This window comes from Macrobrachium rosenbergii, chromosome 28, assembly GCF_040412425.1.
Source record: "Macrobrachium rosenbergii isolate ZJJX-2024 chromosome 28, ASM4041242v1, whole genome shotgun sequence".
Taxonomy (NCBI): domain Eukaryota; kingdom Metazoa; phylum Arthropoda; class Malacostraca; order Decapoda; family Palaemonidae; genus Macrobrachium; species Macrobrachium rosenbergii.
In genome coordinates, this window is record NC_089768.1 from 15057501 (window position 1) to 15076865 (window position 19365).

At 38.8% G+C, this 19365-nt stretch overlaps 2 protein-coding genes across 7 annotated transcripts in view; one reads left to right on the top strand and one right to left on the bottom strand.

The window, feature by feature from the left end:
• Window positions 1-19365, bottom strand: part of LOC136854063 (serine/arginine repetitive matrix protein 2-like) — a 105185-nt gene that overhangs the window by 31987 nt on the left and 53833 nt on the right. For all 4 annotated transcript variants that reach the window (XM_067130172.1, XM_067130170.1, XM_067130168.1 and 1 more), the window contains one exon: window positions 10917-14339. In XM_067130172.1, the coding sequence (XP_066986273.1) occupies window positions 10917-14339 (3423 nt within the window). The remainder of the gene's footprint in view (window positions 1-10916; window positions 14340-19365) is intronic.
• LOC136854066 (centrosomal protein of 112 kDa-like) overlaps window positions 1-19365 on the top strand; it is a 227743-nt gene that overhangs the window by 29965 nt on the left and 178413 nt on the right. The gene's annotated exons all lie outside the window — the stretch shown is intronic.

Consider the following 19365-nt stretch of genomic DNA (forward strand, 5'->3'; position numbering starts at 1 on the left):
GTATTGAATTAATCAACAAGAAACCAAGTTTACCCTCAAGCAGAATCAGTAATGTATTTGGTAGTCCTATCAGTACTTTTCAGAAGGGAGTTGAAGATCGTATACTGTACAGTTGTATCTAATGCGTGAAACCTCCGACTTTCGTCGAAGACCAGACCACGTTTCCGAAAGATTTATGTAATACACACACACACATTAAAACTAGGTCTTCATGTAAATGCTGATGATTTGGCCAACCTATGCCCTTATGCAGTCCATACCCGAAGAAAAAGCAAGGACTAACCCTGAAAGAAGTGATATGTTTGTCACTTCAAAGACGGAAGATTACAAGAATCAAGGCAACGTGAGCACGGAAAGAATTCCAACGCTTGCCATATGAGGAAAAGAAACGGTCGCCTTTCCAAGTCATCGAAGGATTGTTGAGCTCTGTTGAGGATCGGCTTATCGTTAGCTTAATAGAAAACTGGCCCAAAGAAGGGTTTTTATAAAAGAGACAGTGAAACTACCTTTTACCGGTGGAAGAGAGAACGTAACGAAGAGGTCAGAAAAAGGTTGTTGGGTGGATTAATTGTATTTTTTTTTTCAGTCCTACAAATTAGGGATTAATTTTTCAAGAACGGTTGAACAAGGGAAAAGCATGTCAGCAGATTTAGCGATGAGAGTGATTGCTTGTCACAAAGAATATGACCTGTGCTAAAGAATTTTTTTCCCAGGTCATGAGGAGTTAATCGAATAGAACACTTGCTTGGTCGCTTAAATATAATGGGCAGTGTGTGATGCGTCACTATTTATCGGTCGTTTCATTCATCAGCCAATGAAATTTCAGAGCACTGCTGTTCATTATCCCTATTAAATAATATCAGGTAGATATTCCCAAGGAAATTATATATTTCCCTATAAAAGTAATGATCTCGCAGGTTATTTCACGAAATGATGATAATGCAAGTGAATCTCATTATACTTCTCATACCTAATGATCCCAGGATGAGATCTATTGATCCTTTACCCCTTGTTTAACTCGGAGATAAAAACCTATCGGCCGCGGCGGTCGTCAGTCTGCCCCCGAGGCCCACGCAAAAATAAGACGAGAAAAAGCTGCATCAGGAAATTCCGAAGGGGCCCTTCGTTGAAGGTCAGGCTTTAGACCTCCACCCGTTTCTTCGAGGTGAGAAAGGCGCCACAAACCTGGCGTATACCCGTCTAGTCGCCGCCTTGTTGCTTCCAAGAAGTTCCTTAGTAATCTCCTTGTATCTTCATTTTCTACCTAGATACATATTTAAAGGCTGTGGGGTGGAGTGCAGTTGTCGTGGTCGCTGATACCAGCGAATCTATTATGATTCACCAGGATGAGACGAGAATTTACATGCCTTGCTTTTAGCCGTTGCAACGACAGAGCTTACTCGTGATATATACTATATATATATATATATATATATATATATGTATGATTGTGTATGTGTGCATATATATATATACTATATATATATATATGATCAGGGCCTGCTCTATGAGCCTACAGAGGCCCAGGAGGACTTTAATATATATATATATATATATATATATATATATATATATATATATATATATATATATATATATATGCTGTATATACATATACAGTATATGTATATGTGTATATATATATATATATATATATATATATATATATATATATATATACATACTATATATGTATATATACGTATATATAATATATATATATATATATATATATATATATATATATATATATTATAAGTATATAATTTATATATATAGTGTACGTCTTCGTCCTCCCTCTTTGTGATTCAGCTGTTTTTGGTTTCTGAACTTTGAACAGACATGCTTTAGTTTTGGTAATCATTATGAAAATGAGCGATATTGAATTGCCCGAAAGATTCAAGTTAACAGCGTTAAGATTCCTATGCAGGAGGAATCTGAGACTAATCAGTATTAAAGCATCTTTTATAAAATTTTTCACTGACATTTAGATTCACAGAAACCATACAATTTGAACATGAGTGTCGAGTTGTCACTTAACAGTGTGTAATTACATTTCCTCATTTATTTCTTCTTCCGTTTTTTTAGGCCTCGAATCCATACCTTGTTTAGCCGGACCTCTTTTAGCCGAGGCCAAATATCCCATTTTTCCCCTCAATGGCTTTGTCAACATCGAGCATCAACGATACGATGGATGATGACCTTAGCAACCCATCATCACTCATTGATAAAAGAGTTCTTGAGTCCTGAAGATTTGTCTTCATCAGCATTATCGCCATCATCGACAGTGGTCATTAACATCGACTGACAAGATTGAGATTCCTAATAAGGCATTATGCAGCGGTCCAAAGATTGGATGATGGGAGGGCGTCTGTTCGTTTTAATGAAGCTCTTGTTCGTAGCTGTTTCAAGAAACATGCTCTGTGGGTTTTATCATTAATTCATACTCCCTTGTTCGGTGAAAATTGTGAGGCATAAAGAAATTTTACACTGCTCATCAGTTTGCGCTGTACCAAAAAAGCGCCTCTCTTGGTTTTGAATAGCAACAAAGAAAAAGAAAAGAACCCGATGGAGACTACGGCTGAAAAAAGAATAAAAAAAAACCCTCTAAGCTATGGATATTTTTTGTTTTTCGGATATAAACACAGGTACTGGCATTACCCAGGAACATATTCTATGATATTGTTTCAAAACACGATAACGAAAGATGAAATGACGCTCATGAAACTAATTATGTAGAAGATAAATAGATAAATAAAAGGACAGAAATCTGTGCGTGTTTACAAAACCTGGGAATGTTTACAGCATGGAAGCAAGTCTTCATAAATGTGTATAGCCACCACAGCAAGATGTTTACAGAATGAGAGAAACGTTTAGATAATTGAGGTACAACTCAAGTGTGTGAAGTCACTCCAGCGATATAAGAATGTAGATAGAATGGGAACGCAGTTACATTCGTTCAAGTATTTACAGGGCGTGGTCAGTTGCAGTGTGGAAACATAAGCGATATATGGGAACATTGACGGTGAGTGAAAGCTTTCACAAATGCGCGTGAATGTTTAAGGTAAATGGAGCTGTTCATTTTGATTCAGGGACATGCTACTTCATTATCTTATTTTCTAAAGCATTTTAATGGTACGCAAGAGAGAGAGAGAGAGGGAGAATTTCCTTGATCTTAATTCCGCGATTATATAATTGACATCTTTAAATGTGAACAGCTCATGCCAACGCCCAACCAGTTTGTCGAAAGCATGAAGTTGCCTTTAATACCCCTGCCTACAGTAACAACATACTTTAAAAGAATTATGAAAGCAAGTGCTTGCGGAAGATGATGAAACCAGCTAGAAATTAACCTGATGGGACAAGCAGAGAGAGAGAGATAGTGAGACTCTAATGTTGCTCTCCAGTGATGTGTCATCACGCGAAAAAAACATCACCGATTGGTCTAGAAGACAAGAAAACACCTTAATTCTGAAAATCCCCGGATGTATACAAACGCCTTTTTAATTTCCCCTCTGCCTCTGCCAAGTTTTACACATACCTGGGCTCCGCTCCCGGTGCCTAGTGTGTGAACTTCTCATATGCACTTAATTTTTTTTGTTATTTGTCTTTATTTACTCGTTTCTTTGATGTTCCCTCTTTCATGGCGATTTTTACCTCGGTAATGGAGTGGAGTCAATTGCGAAGAATTATATTTCAAGCCATTTGTTATTGTTTTTGTTTATATTTAACTCTTTGGTCTTTTTAACCTTTTGGTCTTAGCCTACTTCACCACCGTTTTATGGCTTTCATAATGGCATTGTAAACTAACTGTCATTAACTAGACAAACAACAAGCGGCATCTCGCTATGAGAAAACGCGACTTGCCTGATAAGTGTACGAAAGTGAAACGACAGAAGATTTGTGTTGCTATAATAATACTGAACAAGAGTTATTCCCTAGAAGTCTGTCATTTTTGCATTATACCATGAACATCAGTCAACAAGAATTTTACGCAATACCGTATTTCTTCTCCTCTAGCTAGATTTCTCCAAATTGGGTGGATCATTAGTGTATGTACACACACATATATATATATATATATATATATATATATATATATATATATATATATATGTGTGTGTGTGTGTGTGTGTGTGTGTGTATATATATACAGTACATATATATATATATATATATATATATATATATATATATACATATATATATATATATATATATATATATATATATATATAGTTATATATATACTGCATATACATACATACTGTATAGAACACACACATAGCCTATATGTATGTGTATGTATATATATATATATATATATATATATATATATATATATATATATGTATATATATATATATATATATATATATATATATATATATATATATATATATATACACACACACATATATATATATATATATATATATATATATATATATATATATATATATATATATATATACACACACACACGAGCTCCTTTTGGGGAAACTAGATATATGAGAAGAAATATGTCATTTGTTTCTTTCGCTTCGTCGTAATGGGTGGTAGTGTGTAAAATTCTTGTTGGTTGATGTTCATAGAACAATACAAAATGATAGAATTCAAGGGAATAACTCTCATTCAGGATGACTGTAGCAATAAAAATCTTTTATCACTTCGTTTTCACAGACTTATCAGAAAGTCGCATATATATCTCATTCGCACTTCCCCTCGCTATCTGTTTGATGTGTGCGGAAACTCGTCCTTTGTATGCCACTTACAGTAACAAAGAGAATGTTGATATCAACTCTCTCTCTCGCTCTTTAAAAAAGAAACAGCATTAGAGTATGATAAAACTTCAAATATTGCCTAGTCATTTTACTTTTTCGAGGTACCCAAAATAGTAAGGGTATTTGCTTGTTGTTCCATTGGCTTAACTTGGTAAATTACTTATGACTGAGGCTTTCCAGGCGTATAGGTCATGCAGTCACGGTCCATTCTGTTCAAGAGGATGACAATAAACGACCATGTACAGAACAAGGCCCCGTAGGGGGGTAGTGCCGTCAGTGCAACTCATGTGGCACACTGTAGGCATTACTTAAGGTTCTTTGCAGGGTGCCTTCGGCCCCTAGCTGCAACCCCTTTCGTTCCTATTACTGTACTTCCTTTCTTACTCGCTTTCTTCCATCTTACTTTCCACCCTCTCCTAACAATTGATTCACAGTGCAACTGCTGAGGTGTTCCTCCTTTTAAGCCTATTCACTGCCAGTTTCCGTTTCAGCGCTGAATGACTTCTTAGGTCCCAGTGCTTGGCCTTTGGCCTAAATTCCATATTCAATTCAAGATACCTAGTGTATCAAACGTTCGCTCAGATTTGCATTCGAAAGCAGATCGCCTCGCCCCGTTTTCAAATTTGGTCTTTAACCCAGTGTATCATATATTTGAAACTGATGCGTCGTTCATAAAGCTAATAGGATGTTAGAAATGTAATGGTTTTCGTGCAGCAGACAAAAATAAAAAATCTAGAGATTTTTATTATCTAATATATATATATATATATATATATATATATATATATATATATATATATATATATATAACTGAATCACGGAAATATGGAACATGGTGAATATATAAATAAAGACAAATCCAAGAAGGAAAGATAAACAATGGAGTACTGCAAGGCCTTTCGACTTCTTGTCTTTAATTAGCAGACGATTTGTCTCTTTATATATATATATATATATATATATATATATATATATATATATATATATATATATATATATATATGTATGATTATGTATAGAACGTTAGAAATGTAATGGTTTTCATCAAAAACACAAAAACTGAACATTTTTCTAATATATATATATATATATATATATATATATATATATATATATATATATATATATATATATATATATATATGCACAGGTGGAAAGAGAAAAGAGAGAGATACTGTGCAGCTTCAATACTTGGTTATTATAGTCATCCCACCTTAACCCAAAGATAAACAGCAATACACTTCCCAGAAAATTCTATTTGGAATGGTGGTGTCCCTGTTGGCAAAGCTGTGAGCGAAAGCAGGTGTACACAGTTACAAGCAAACGTACACACTTGCACATATACGCACACTCATGCACGGAGAGTTAATAAAAGATAAAACGAAATTTAGCAACTGGATTAAGAAAGGTCTTGGTTCATTTTACATGACTTCCATAATATCCTTTATAAATTGTTCGATTCATAAATTTTGTGTGTGTGTATATGTATATATATATATATATATATATATATATATATATATATATATATATATATATATATATATATATATATATATATATATATATATATATATATATATGTATATGTATATATATATATGTATATATATATATATATACATATATATAACTGTATATATGTATAAAATGATAATTTTATATTTGAAACCTGTCAACTGCCAGGAATTTATCCTAATTTCCACTGACCTATTTTAAGCTGCATTAGGAAAAAACCGGTTTCAGCACCGCTTAGATGATGGCAGAAATGAAACTCATCCCTCGGTGACGATAGCAAAAAGAATGTCATCTTGTGTTTTTAATTACGGCTTATAATGATTAAGCAACTGATGTTCGCAAAGTAAAATCGTGAACTTCGCATCACAGTCTCAATAAAAGAACAGGTTTTCAGTCATACACTAAAAAAATTAATTTTACTTCTACAACTTTCGCTGACAATATTGTTCATCTGAAGATAATTTGTCACGTTATCAGGTGTGGGAATAATATGACTATTCATAAATGTTATCATACTAAATACTAACGTTTTCTTGGTGTCTTCGGTGTTTAAAGATTTTTATTTAATCCTTAAATTGGGTTTATGCATTATACTGGTAAGGAGAGCGGCGGTTGTAGGGGGGGGAGGGGGTTGGAGATTGGAAGGTGTAAGAGCAAGGGGGGAAGGGAGGAACGGCCACAATGGATGGCTGTGGTGGTGTTCTGGCACGCGCACTTCACACACACATTCAGACAAACACGTACACGTACACACACACACACACATACGCACACACATAAGCTGGCCCTTCTCCCTTCCTCCCGTAATCATTCTCTCTTCCTCTATTCTTTCCTCCACTACCTCATTCCCCATCACCCCAACTCTCTCTCTCTCTCTCTCTCTCTCTCTCTCTCTCTCTCTCTCTCTCTCTCTCATGGTTATTATCGAGATAAGCATTCCATTTACATTCAAATTAGGCATGTCCAGACTGTGTTGTTAAAAAACTGGCTATTGTGATTTTTAATATAATGTTCTTCATTTGTGGAGAATGTTTTGTAATAAATCTGAGATAACTAGGAAGGGTGAAGAAAGACTATCTATATATATATATACATATATATATAATATATATACATATATATATTATATATATATAAAGCCATCTTCCCTTGACAACAACAACGCTACCATCAATACCTGAAGCTGTGACTCATCCCCATTCCTAAACAACTATCTCTCTCTGTCTCTCTCTCTCTCTCTCTCTCTCTCCCTTTCTCTCTGTCTCAGTTGAGGAATAAGAACAGAGCATTTCGAGCGAGAGAGGCGAATGAGACAAGTAAACCGAGGGAAAGTGTTGATATTCGAAGTAGATCGAGCGCCATGAGTGAAGGATATGATCTCGAAATTCAGCCTCACAATGAGACGGAGGGGAAGTGTTGGAATGCTGTGTACGTGGTCTGTTCAAGGGAAATCCTCATACATCCGCCAACCATGAAAATTCTTGACAACTTTTGACTTTGTATCGGCGCATCAAGGATATGAATTGAAGACGTATATCAATTTAGGTGATATACAGGATGAGCTGCCTTTAAAATAGCACGTAGGAATCGGAATGGAAAGCAGAGTGTTTAAATTTTAAAGAAATCATCACTAAATGCATCGAAGCAGAACTGTCAAATTATCTCGGTTAATTGCGTGAAAGCAATTTCTATTTGCGGTTTGCGGCGTTCAGGGACGTTATTAAAAGAGAACTTTCCTTATTAGATAGAAAATTTCGGGGGTCGTTCAAAAATGTCATATTAACAATGTAACAGCCACTGATTTTGCCATTTTTTCAGTCTTTTTATGGAATCATTCCTTAATTTGATGATATGAAAAATGCGTTCGTGTTCTCGTCAACAGGAAGTGAGGTTTTGTCACTTTGTCCGTGAAATTTCCCCACAGCTTTCGAGGTCAACTAGTCTATTTTCACGTGTAATTTTTTGTAACCTTTCTCTCTCTCTCTCTCTCTCTCTCTCTCTCTCTCTCTCTCTCTCTCATATAAAACATCATGTGTCATCGTCATCGTAACTCAGTGAGACTTATATCTTAAAGATATAAATCTAGATGACATGCTTTCGACTGGCAGATTTATTTTTTTTTTACCCATTTCTTGTATTTCCTGCATTCCATACTTCACACATTATTGTTCCTTTTCCTAAAAATCACATTAAAAAGTTGCGATACCAAGATACGCTAATATTGTGACACTGCAATTCAACTTGTATTTGATAACTGTAAAACATTTAGTAACTGAAGTATCAGTTTTCCTAAATCTGTTGAATATGTGCACTGTTAATGTTTCATTTACAAAATACACAGTATTTGTATAATGCATATCTCTCAGTGAATGAAATAAGCAAGCATGGACCCCGTCAAAGAAATTCCATCTAACATCCACAGGAAACCAGTTTTAGAACTTAAGTATGACAGTGACCATTTATAAAACATACATGGAAGGACGTGAAAATCAAGAGAGGTCAGTGGACGTCATTGTTACTGAAATGATATACAGTAAATGTGATTCTAATGATTTTAATTCTTTTGATTTCTTTTTCTCGTGGATACGAATGAGGTCGATTCGTTGTTGAAACGAGGGAAAAATTTAAAACTTCCGAAAATAGATACGCTATTTATCGTTCCGCGAAATAGATCTAGAGTCCCTTTGTAAAATGGCTGAAGGTGGAGCTTGGCTGACTCAAAGTTTATCGACGAATTTAACTCGGCTGTAAGGAACAGAGTAAATGGAATAACACTGTGCTAAGGAAATTACTTGTTTAAAATTTGCTGGACGAGAAATGGATAGATTATTATAATCTGAACTTACAAAAAAAGGACATACTTCTCTAAAACGAAATATATAGTCGCTGGACAGAATCAACCACCTGGGTACTTCACCCATGCAAAACGGATAAATAAAGCTTTGCCCACTCGCAAAGAAAATGCATTCGCTCATCCGTAAAAGAGGGCCGGAGAATTATAGGAATGATATCACCGCGGGAGCCGCCGACGTTTTTGCAACGGAACGAACAAGTGAGGTGGTCATCCTCTCCAGTGTAAACACCCCGTTTGTTTTCACTCCCGTCCGTTCTCTTCTTCCAAGAGCCAAGCGAGACATTCGGCATAAACGCTGGGTTTGGCCTGTTTGCTTTTGTATGTCTGCATGTGCATGTGCATATTCATAGTTGTATGTGAAGAGCCTCAATGATCCCTCGCGAATATAGGAATAAGTAAGTAACGGGGGATTATCTAGCAGAGATACAAGATGGAAACCGAGAGGTTAAAAGATGGTCGTGGCTATTAAACTTCGCGGTTTTGGTGAATAAAAAAAAACAGAGGGTATATATTGGTAATTGTACAAACATTTATCCGCACACGTAACAGCACTACTGTACGATGCAAACGACGATCTTTTGCTAGTCTACTCTCATTGAATGATAAAACGTTACTCTGAAATAAGCCATTCAACATTTTTCTTATATGCTTAATATCAAATTCTTAATCAGTTAACAGTTTAACACATTTTCCAACACAGCCACACAGACAAATATGTACGTCCACACATATACATATATCTATATATGTGTGTGTGTGTGTTTCTTTATATATGCATACATGCATACATACGTGTATGCGCGTGCGTGTGTAAAATTACAATGTCTCTCAGCATTGTCGCTAGCCTTTTTTCCTCCAAACGAACGTGAATAGCAAAACGTAACAATAATCCTGGTGCATTAGAGAACCTTGTTCCGGAACAGACTTTCATCTCAACACTGTCATGTCATTTGAAAGCAACCCATTCACGTCACTGTCATGCTCTCTATTGTTAGCCATTATCGCTTATATATATATATATATATATATATATATATATATATATATATATATATATATATATATATATATATATATATATATGTATAATAAAAAGAAATGTGAATCGCTGTATTTGTTGCTTCTCTGTTTTGTCTTATTTTACAGGCGTACTCCTTAATTAAATGGGTCTAGTGCGCATTATAATAATCAAACCCGGCTTTATAAGAAATATGAGGACAAAAGTAAAGTTACGTTTTACATGTATAGACATTCAACAGGTATTGTTATATTGCACTGCAGTCCAGCAATTGAGACCGAATCAATTCTCTGCGTAGAGCATAAGTTTAACATTTCACAACTCAAGACCTGTTTTAACCATTATTGATACTTAAGCACTTCACACTCAAATCTCTGAGTATTCTATTAATTTTATTGTTATCAAAATGTTCCCACTGGGTCTTGTTTTACTGATTATTTCTGCATATTAAGTAGCTTAGATTGGATACATCAAGCATTCTTATTAATTTATCTAATATACATAATGGATGAAATTAGCTCTACTATCATTTGGGTGTTCTTATGCATGGTGTTGCGCTGGAACCAGAATAAGTTGCGTGCTTACTCTGGCTTCGATTAAATATTAAGTTATGCTGCCTCGCCTTGCAGCAAGGGTCTGCAGCCATTGTTATATAAACACTGAAGGAGTAGGACTGAAATAGCCAAGAACCCTTTACGTGCATGTGTGTGTGTGTGTGTGTGTTTGTACACTCTCCACTTACCTTATAACGATCCTCCTCTTCTCGGAAACAAATGGTCTGACTATCTGGTTGCAGACTTGTGTCTCGTAGTTTTCGGAACACTTTGTGGTGGATAGGCGACGCTGTAGGAGTCTCAGAAGAAGTGGGAGGAGGAGCTGGTGATCTCGTAGGAGGGGGCGTGGAGGTACGTCGAGAGCGCCTACTGGTGGGCGTTGAGGGTTTTCCTCCCGACGCTCCATTTGATCGGTACCTGTCGGGCTGGGGATGGACGGTTGTGTTCGTTGTAGAGGGGCGCACACCTGAGGACGGAGCGAAAGAAGGAATCCCCGCACTTCCTTCGGTAGACGAGGTGCTGCCTCTTCTCGAAGACGGATTAACCTTGTTGCGACTGCTGATGGTGGAACTGTAGAAGTTAGTGTTGGCGTTGTTACTTTTGGTGGACCTGCCAGAATCGCGAGATGGGGAATCTCTTGAGAAGAACGATCTCTTTGGGGAGTCAGGACCTCGTTTAGGGGAATCGGGTCCTCGCTTAGGCGGGTCTGGCACTCGTTTAGGGGAATCAGAACCTCTTCTCGAGGAGGATAATGCATCCACGCCCCTTTTTGGGGAATAGTCATGATATCTTCGGGGGGATTCAGGCGGCACCCGGGCGGGAGAGGCAGCTCTTTGTCTGGGAGAATCGGAGGAGAATCGCCTGGGAGAATCGGGTCCCCGTCTCGGCGACTGCGTTGCTTCTCTTCTCCTGGGGACTGGAGGGGGACTCGCAGCGGGCGCTCGACTTCTGGGGGTTGGTGTGGGTGAGGGCTCCTGACGAGACCCCCAGACGTCACGCATTTTTCGCACATTGTCTGACTGAACGTGTCCAAAGCCGCTGTATCTCCTGGTCTGTTCTGGCTTCTGCCTGACGTAGGGCGGCAAAGGTGGTTCCTCACTTGATGACAGGGTCCTCTCTCGCAATTTTGGCGTCGTGGGCGATGGCGGCGCAGGTGATGCAACCTTTGTTCGATTCCCTGTGGCACTACTGACATTTTGGGCGGGCGTGGGTCGGGCAGCGGAGGAGTCGTGGGTGCGGCCCCTTGTAAACACGCCGCCCATACTACTACTGTCGAGGGCGGGAGCTGCCGCAGCACCACCACCACCACCGAGCCGCGTCACTCGGTTGGGCCGAGTCTCGTGTGACAGTGTTTGCGAAGGTGGCACGTCCCGGGGGAATGCAACCCTCCCCCCTCCCCCTTCCCTCCTCCCACCCTCCGTTGCGCAGCCCATGACGTCACTACTCTGTATTTCTGGACTCGTTACTATTGTGGGGCGAACTTCCTCACACGAAATGACGTCATCACTATCGTCGTCAAGGGGCTCAATGATGACGCTGTCTCGACGACGTTGGGGCTGACCTGGGGGGGCGGAAGGGGCGGCGTTGTGGAGGTCAAGTGGAGAGGAGATTCGAGGCTGTTGTGGACGCCGTGCTAGTCCAGGGAGAGGTATTGAAAGGCAACCCTCCACCACAGAGGATTCCTCCTCTTTACGCCTACGTTCTCTTTGCTCCTCCTTCTTATCGTCATATTCATCAGTATCTTTTTCCTCCTCTTCTTCCTCTTCTTCTTCCTCGCTGCTGTCGTCTTCCAACACTTCAACAAAATTGGATTCTGGAGAAATTCTGGTAGCGATGTTTGGAGCCAAATTAAATCCTGAAGGCTGCAGCGAATCACTCCCCTGCCCTCTCCCTGCTCGATATTTCTCCCTGCCTAGGTCATTCTCAACCGGCAGATCGTTAGTAACACAGGCCGATAATCGCTTCGTTTCTTGGATGACTTTTTCGGCTTGACTGATAATCGCGTCAACATCAGGCTCGGACTCCGAGAGAGATGTTGCAGAAGAGGAAGGCACTTGAGGGAAGGCCCTCGTTGATTCACCTGACCCGCCCCTCTTGTTTGCTGTATCTCCCGGCCGCCTGTCACCTGAACCTTCGGGGGTATAAGAACCGGGTAATCGTGGCCCTGTCGCTTGCTGGCCGCTGGAAGAGTGTTGGCGGTGCTGGAACGATCCCTGTCCAGCAGTCTGTTGTGCAGTGCCTGAGTTGCCAGAAATAATCTCAATGTTCTTGCAGCTGTTGCTGTTACCCGTCCACTGATTGGAAATGTCACTGTATGGAGTCGTTTCGCTCCTGTTCTCCTCAGATGTGGCACTCGAGCTCACTTGACTAGACCCGTTACTGGAGCGATCGTCCTCCACAATCACTAAACTTTCGATATCTCTCCCCCTGCGTTCGCACAGGGGCAAGGTAGCAGCAGGTGTGCAAGGCACTGAGGCGGCGATGGAGGACGACGAGAGTGGCGGCTTCTTCTTCTCCTCTTTCTCCTCCCCGCCGCCACTTTTCCTCTTCTTACCTTCACCACCCACCAGGGTCACTCTCCTTCCCGCCTCCAACTCTACGGGGATGTAGTGGACGTCTTTGTCACCGTTAGAAGACGCAGAAGTTTGTTCGCTGGGAGAAGTCATGTGACTCAGGAAGTGATTTTTCAGGGCATCTGACGGGCTGTTGCTTCGTAGGTCTCGCAAAAGGTATCCCCCTTGAGAGAGATTGAGGCTCGTTGGACGTTGCCTGGGCACCGAGGAAGAATTGCCGGGGTCAAAAAGAGTGCCATTTCTAGGTAGGCTCGAAGAGGGTCTTTCAAAAGCACCTTGATGAGCGTCTTGCATAACGAAATCCATGGGAATGGTATGCCTCTTGGGGTCACTCATGCTGTTCAGGGACACGGCTTTCGGTGGTACACTTCCGGTGGCGACCATTGGCTCTCTGACTTTGGCTCCGCTCTTTTGGTGGACACCACCGTCACCTACACCATCGCTATCGGCACTGCTTCGATGTGGCACACCGGTGCCACTCTTGGCCTTGTCTTGGCTACTACTCACCTGTTGCATTAATGGAGTATCTTCGCCTTCATTCTCATTTTCGATTTCATCTTCACCCTCCTTACTGTCTTCTTCTTCCTCTTCCTCATCCTCCTCCTCTTCATCCTCTTCATCCTCATCATCATCATCATCCTCCTCTTCCTCTTCTTCCTCTTCTTCTTCTTCCTCCTCCTCCTCCTCTTCGTCTTCTTCGTCTTTTCGGTTCTCCTTTTCTTCATCTTCCTTTCTGAGACGATGCCCATCGGACACCTTCACACCGGGCGTCGCACCTCCACCGCCCTTGCTCCCAACGAAGTCGTCCATGTACCTCGCCCCACTCTTGTTGGTCTGACGTTCGATGAAGTCGTCGTCAGCACGCGACCTTGCTGGCGACACCGATCTTGCACATGCCGACGGGAGAGAAGTGGGCGGCGTTCGCCCTGCTCTGCCCTCAGCCCTTGTCTCCCCATCGCCCACCCACCCGCTGCCGTCGATGGAACCATGGGTATGACGTTCACTTATCTCTCCATTCTCAGCATCCCTCCTGGGCGTCTGCCAAAAGGAAACAAGAAAACAAATAAAAATCAGGGTGATGATATTGGACATAAATAATTGGTCTGTCGGACGTAAGGAAGTTATTTAATTTTAGCCCGTCTCAGAATTACACAAAGATACGTAGTGCTTGACGTTATTTATGGGCTTTTTACAATTAGTACAACTGATGATATAAAAACTTTCCTGAGATGAAGCAAATATATGGATACTTTACGCATACTTAAATAAATATATATATATATATATATATATATATATATATATATATATAATGCATATACATATTAAAATATATATGCATATATATATATATATATATATATTTATAGGTCAGTGACATTGCAAAGGAACTAAGGTAACCTCAAGTCCATAACGTTTTTATTTCTGGGTTAGAGCTCGCTAATGGAGAGTCTCTGGCAAGAAGCCCACTTACGAGAATTTTGTGTACGTGTGTGTATGTGTGTGTGTGTGGGAATGCGTGTGCACAGCCACTGATCCTGTTGAATTTCAGGTGCAATTAGATCTCGAATTATCTGGCGTCGGAGATTTCCGTAATCTCCCCCTGATTCCGGGTACAGATGCTGATGATTGGAAACAGAACAAATATTTTCCTTATTTCATCTGCCCACAATGATTCGACAGAAGCTTACGCTGGTTAAGTGGTACATAGTTTCTCCTTTCCTTCACAAATATAGAACTTCTTAATCCTCGAAATTGTTTTGGTCCGGGGCTTACGCTTCCGACATGAAAAGAAACAGCTTTGTGTCTTGGTGCCAGGAAACTCTGGCACGCTTCAATGGAAGTATCATTGAGGAATTACTGTTCTTACAAGCGATATTTTCATTTGATTTTAACGGTTCAGTTAAGACTTTCTCGTTAAACTAGCATCTATACAATAGGTCCGTTAACGTACTCTTGATAATAGTTTCATTCTCAATAAAAAAAAAAAACTTCGAAATACAAAGATGGCATGCTTCTGTTTTCATTATCGTTTGTGTAATGGAAACTTAGATGAAAAGATTATATAGTTATGTCCTTTGTTATAATATGTTTCTGTTTGCTTTATTTCTGTGAACTTAAAATATTAAAAGTGATTCTTGAACAAAAGGCAAACGTAATGATACAAGGGTTTATTCTTTTAATATCAGTGAATTTAATTCTTATTCAATTTTAATTTATGATCGCAAAATATTTCATTATTTGTTTTTAAAAGCTTCAAAATAGCACGAGTGTTCCTGTGTACTTAAGTCATGGTCTTAGGATAATATAAAAAAAATAAACTTTTTACTCAATATCTTTCTTTTGTAACCAGTAACCGTTAATGCCAAATATCCTTCGAAAAAAGAATTAAGCTTAATTCAAGTTATGCCAGTAAATTCACTCGCATGTACCATGCAACCAGGGTTGATATAAGGGCCATGTATGTAACAGTAACCTTTCTTTCTCTTTCCTAGACTTTGGCGTCAGTTTCTGTGAATTGAGATCTTCAGTAATTTAGATATATTGATGAATGACAGTTAAACGCGCTTAATAAATTGAGTATACTTAAGATAATAAAATGCAAAGTTTACGGTTTGCAAAGTAACCACTATCATGAAAAAGGTTGTTTTACCAGGAGAGAGAGAGAGATTATAAAACTGACTTTCATATTTCCTGTTGTTGTAATAACTTTTTTCATTAATATAGCTTATACAATTTTTTCTCATCTCGCTAATGTGTTTTATAGTGCCTCTGTTGTTCCTGGACGAGAGACATCCTATAAGTGGAGATTGTCACCCGCTGAATATTATTGTTACACGCAAAAATACGGAAATTCACTTTGCATTTTAGTTTTCTGTAAAAGAAAACGATTGTGCCGGCTTTGTCTGTCTGTCCGCCCTAAGAGCTTAAAAACTACTGAGGCTAAAGGGCTCCTAACTGGTATGTTGATCATCCACCCTCCAATCATCAAACATACCAAATTGCAGCCCTCTAGCCTCAGTAGTTTTTACTTTATTTAAGGTTACAGTTAGCCATAATCTTGCATCTGGCAACGATATAGGACATGTCACCACCGGGCCGTGGTTAAAGTTTCATGGGCTGCGGCTTATAAAGCATTATACTGAGACCACCGAAAGGTTGATCAATTTTCGGTGGACTTGATTGTACGATATACGGAAAACTCGATTGCGCAGATTTTCTTCGGCTTATTTTTTACTTGCTTATATAATAATAATAATAATAATAATAATAATATTAATAATAATAATAATAATAATATTATTATTATTATTATTAGTATTAGTATTATTATTATTATTATATATTACTGACTTTCGAGCGAGGCAGGGAACCAAAATCATAATACAGTAATTCTCACGTGTTTAACGCATACACAAACATGCAGATACTATCTTATTCTCATATAGGTTATTATTATTATTATTATTATTATTATTATTATTATTATTATTATTATTATTATTATTGAGGAATATGAAAGGACGAGCAAGCCCAGCTCGTCAGGCTACAGCAGCGTCACGGGAGATATAAATCAAGATAGATGACGTAATACTGTTTACTCATCGTCTGGGTTATGATGCAATCCTCATGGTACTGCAGGAATGAGGGTCGCGCTTTGATCTCTTACTTTCAAGCAGCACTTATTATTATTATCATTATGAGAGGCAGACGGACTAATGCGTTATTAACATGCATGTTCCTCTAAGTACTAATTGATAGTGACAGTTGCGTGTGCTTTCATGAAGGAGATTGCCAAGCCCTCCCAAATGAAGGCCCAATATCTGCAAGAGATTTGGCTGTCTCTAAATATAGTGTGACACCGCTGTGCCTGAAGGGAGATGTCTAACTTGTTTTCACATCAGTATTATTTGCCTACTTTTTTCAGCAGTTCTCGTAAATTATTCATGAACAGTGTAAAAGAAATGATTTAGCATATTTATTCTTCATCTTACGGTTTCACCCTTCAGTTTGTTACTTATGATTCTGCGAGGTACATCAAAACAACACATCTTTGGTACGTTAGCAGCGATGGTGGAAATTCAGTACTTTGTGTTTTTCGTAGAGAAGATACAAGACGGACACGAATTCATGTTTTTTTTTTTTTTTTCATCTCTACGGGAAGAACAACTTTGGTTCTTGGCGGCTGAATTGCCAATTTGCAAAGATTTCCAAGTGTATAGAAGAATGGAGCTCGAACAAAAAATTCCCATTTTCCAGCTATTTTTAGCTGAAGACGCCTTGTTCGTAATTTATGGTTAGAATTTAAAAAAAAAGACAGGTAGCCATATCTTCCTTAGATTAAGGGAACAACGTCTATTCTTAAATAAGAAGACGACGGCTGTCACAACAACTGAGTTGACTTAAATGCAAAGGTAATGCAAGTATTGCAGGATGTCAAGTGTGAACCCCCGTCATGGAAAGATATTTCGAGTTGGACCGTAAGAACCTTTCATTATTATTATTATTATTATTATTATTATTATTATTATTATTATTATTATTATTATTATTTAAAAATAAAAGAAATACTCATAGTAGCTTGCGTCTTAAAATGGAGATAAAAATCCACAGTTATGTATGTGTACAATTACATAGTACGAGTATATTTAAAGATAAATCTGTACAGATTCCCGAAAGTTGTCTGTACAGATTTATCCTTAGATATATGTACATATACATAACTGTGGATTTGCTTCTCCACTAGTATTATTATTATTATTATTATTATTATTATTATTATTATTATTATTATTATTATTATTATCTAAACCGTACATTTTCGCGTGGATTAAACTTATGAGGCTATATGCTTGCTGAATAAGCCGCCATAAGACTAAATGCCCGTATGCAGAGAGAGAGAGAGAGTGAGAGAGAGAGAGAGAAGCTATTTCAAACAAAAAGATGAACGAAAACAAACAGAATTCACATAGAATAAGTAGACAACAGTTGATAAAATAAGTAAGACATAAGACTAAGTGTTGCATGCACACTGAAGACGATTACCTCTTTCAAACGTGAATATCAACATCCATAATTACTTGATTACCCATATGCCACCTGGCGTCGCACCAAATGCGGTCATCGTGGCCGTAACATCCACAGCACTGCCGGGAAGGCAGTTCTACAGTTAAACGGAATGGAAATGAGGATTGAGAGGGATCTGCTAATTCTTAAAAACACTTTAGGTAGGCCTGAAAATAGTATTGGATGTGAAAGCGTACTTAATTTTTCTCCTTCCCCTCCTAGAACTCAGTCCCTTTTTTTTTAGCGAAGAAACAGAACTGTTTGCGGACATAAAATGTCAGCGAGGCCTTTGCATAGCCAGAATCTGTCGTAAGCACATGGTAAAACCGATGAAGCATGTTCAGAGGGTGGGTATTTTTGGGGCTACATGATCCTCCCGGGTAAGAATGGCATATTATTATTAGCTTAATGTTTGTCTGTCAGTTTGAAGATCTTCTCTCTCTCTCTCTCTCTCTCTCTCTCTCTCTCTCTCTCTCTCTCTCTCTCTCTCTCTCTCTCTCAATGCCGCCTTTTTACATCTGTTTATCTTTCTCTCTCTCTCTCTCTCTCTCTCCCCCCATCGCCTTTTTACATCTGTTCATCTTTCTCTCTGTCCATTTTACTCTCTCTCTCTCTCTCTCTCTCTCTCTCTCTCTCTCTCTCTCTCTCTCTCTCTCTCCCCGTCGCCATTTTTACATCTGTTCATCTTTCTCTCTATTGCCCATTTTACTTTCTCTCTCTCTCTCTCTCTCTCTCTCTCTCTCTCTCTCTCTCTCTCTCTCTCTCTCTCTCTCTCTCTCTCTCTCTCTGCGGCTGAAGTAAAACGACTGTTAATCAGTATGATGAACTAAAAACGTACAGAAACCTTGAGGCCATCATCAATCAAGGTTCTGCTGATCTAAATGACGAAAACAGATTCTAGTATTTTTGATCGTTCACACGGAACAACAAATGTTTGTACAAGTGTCAGCTCTAACCTACAAACCTGCCAAACCAGAATCGTGCTATCGAATCCCTA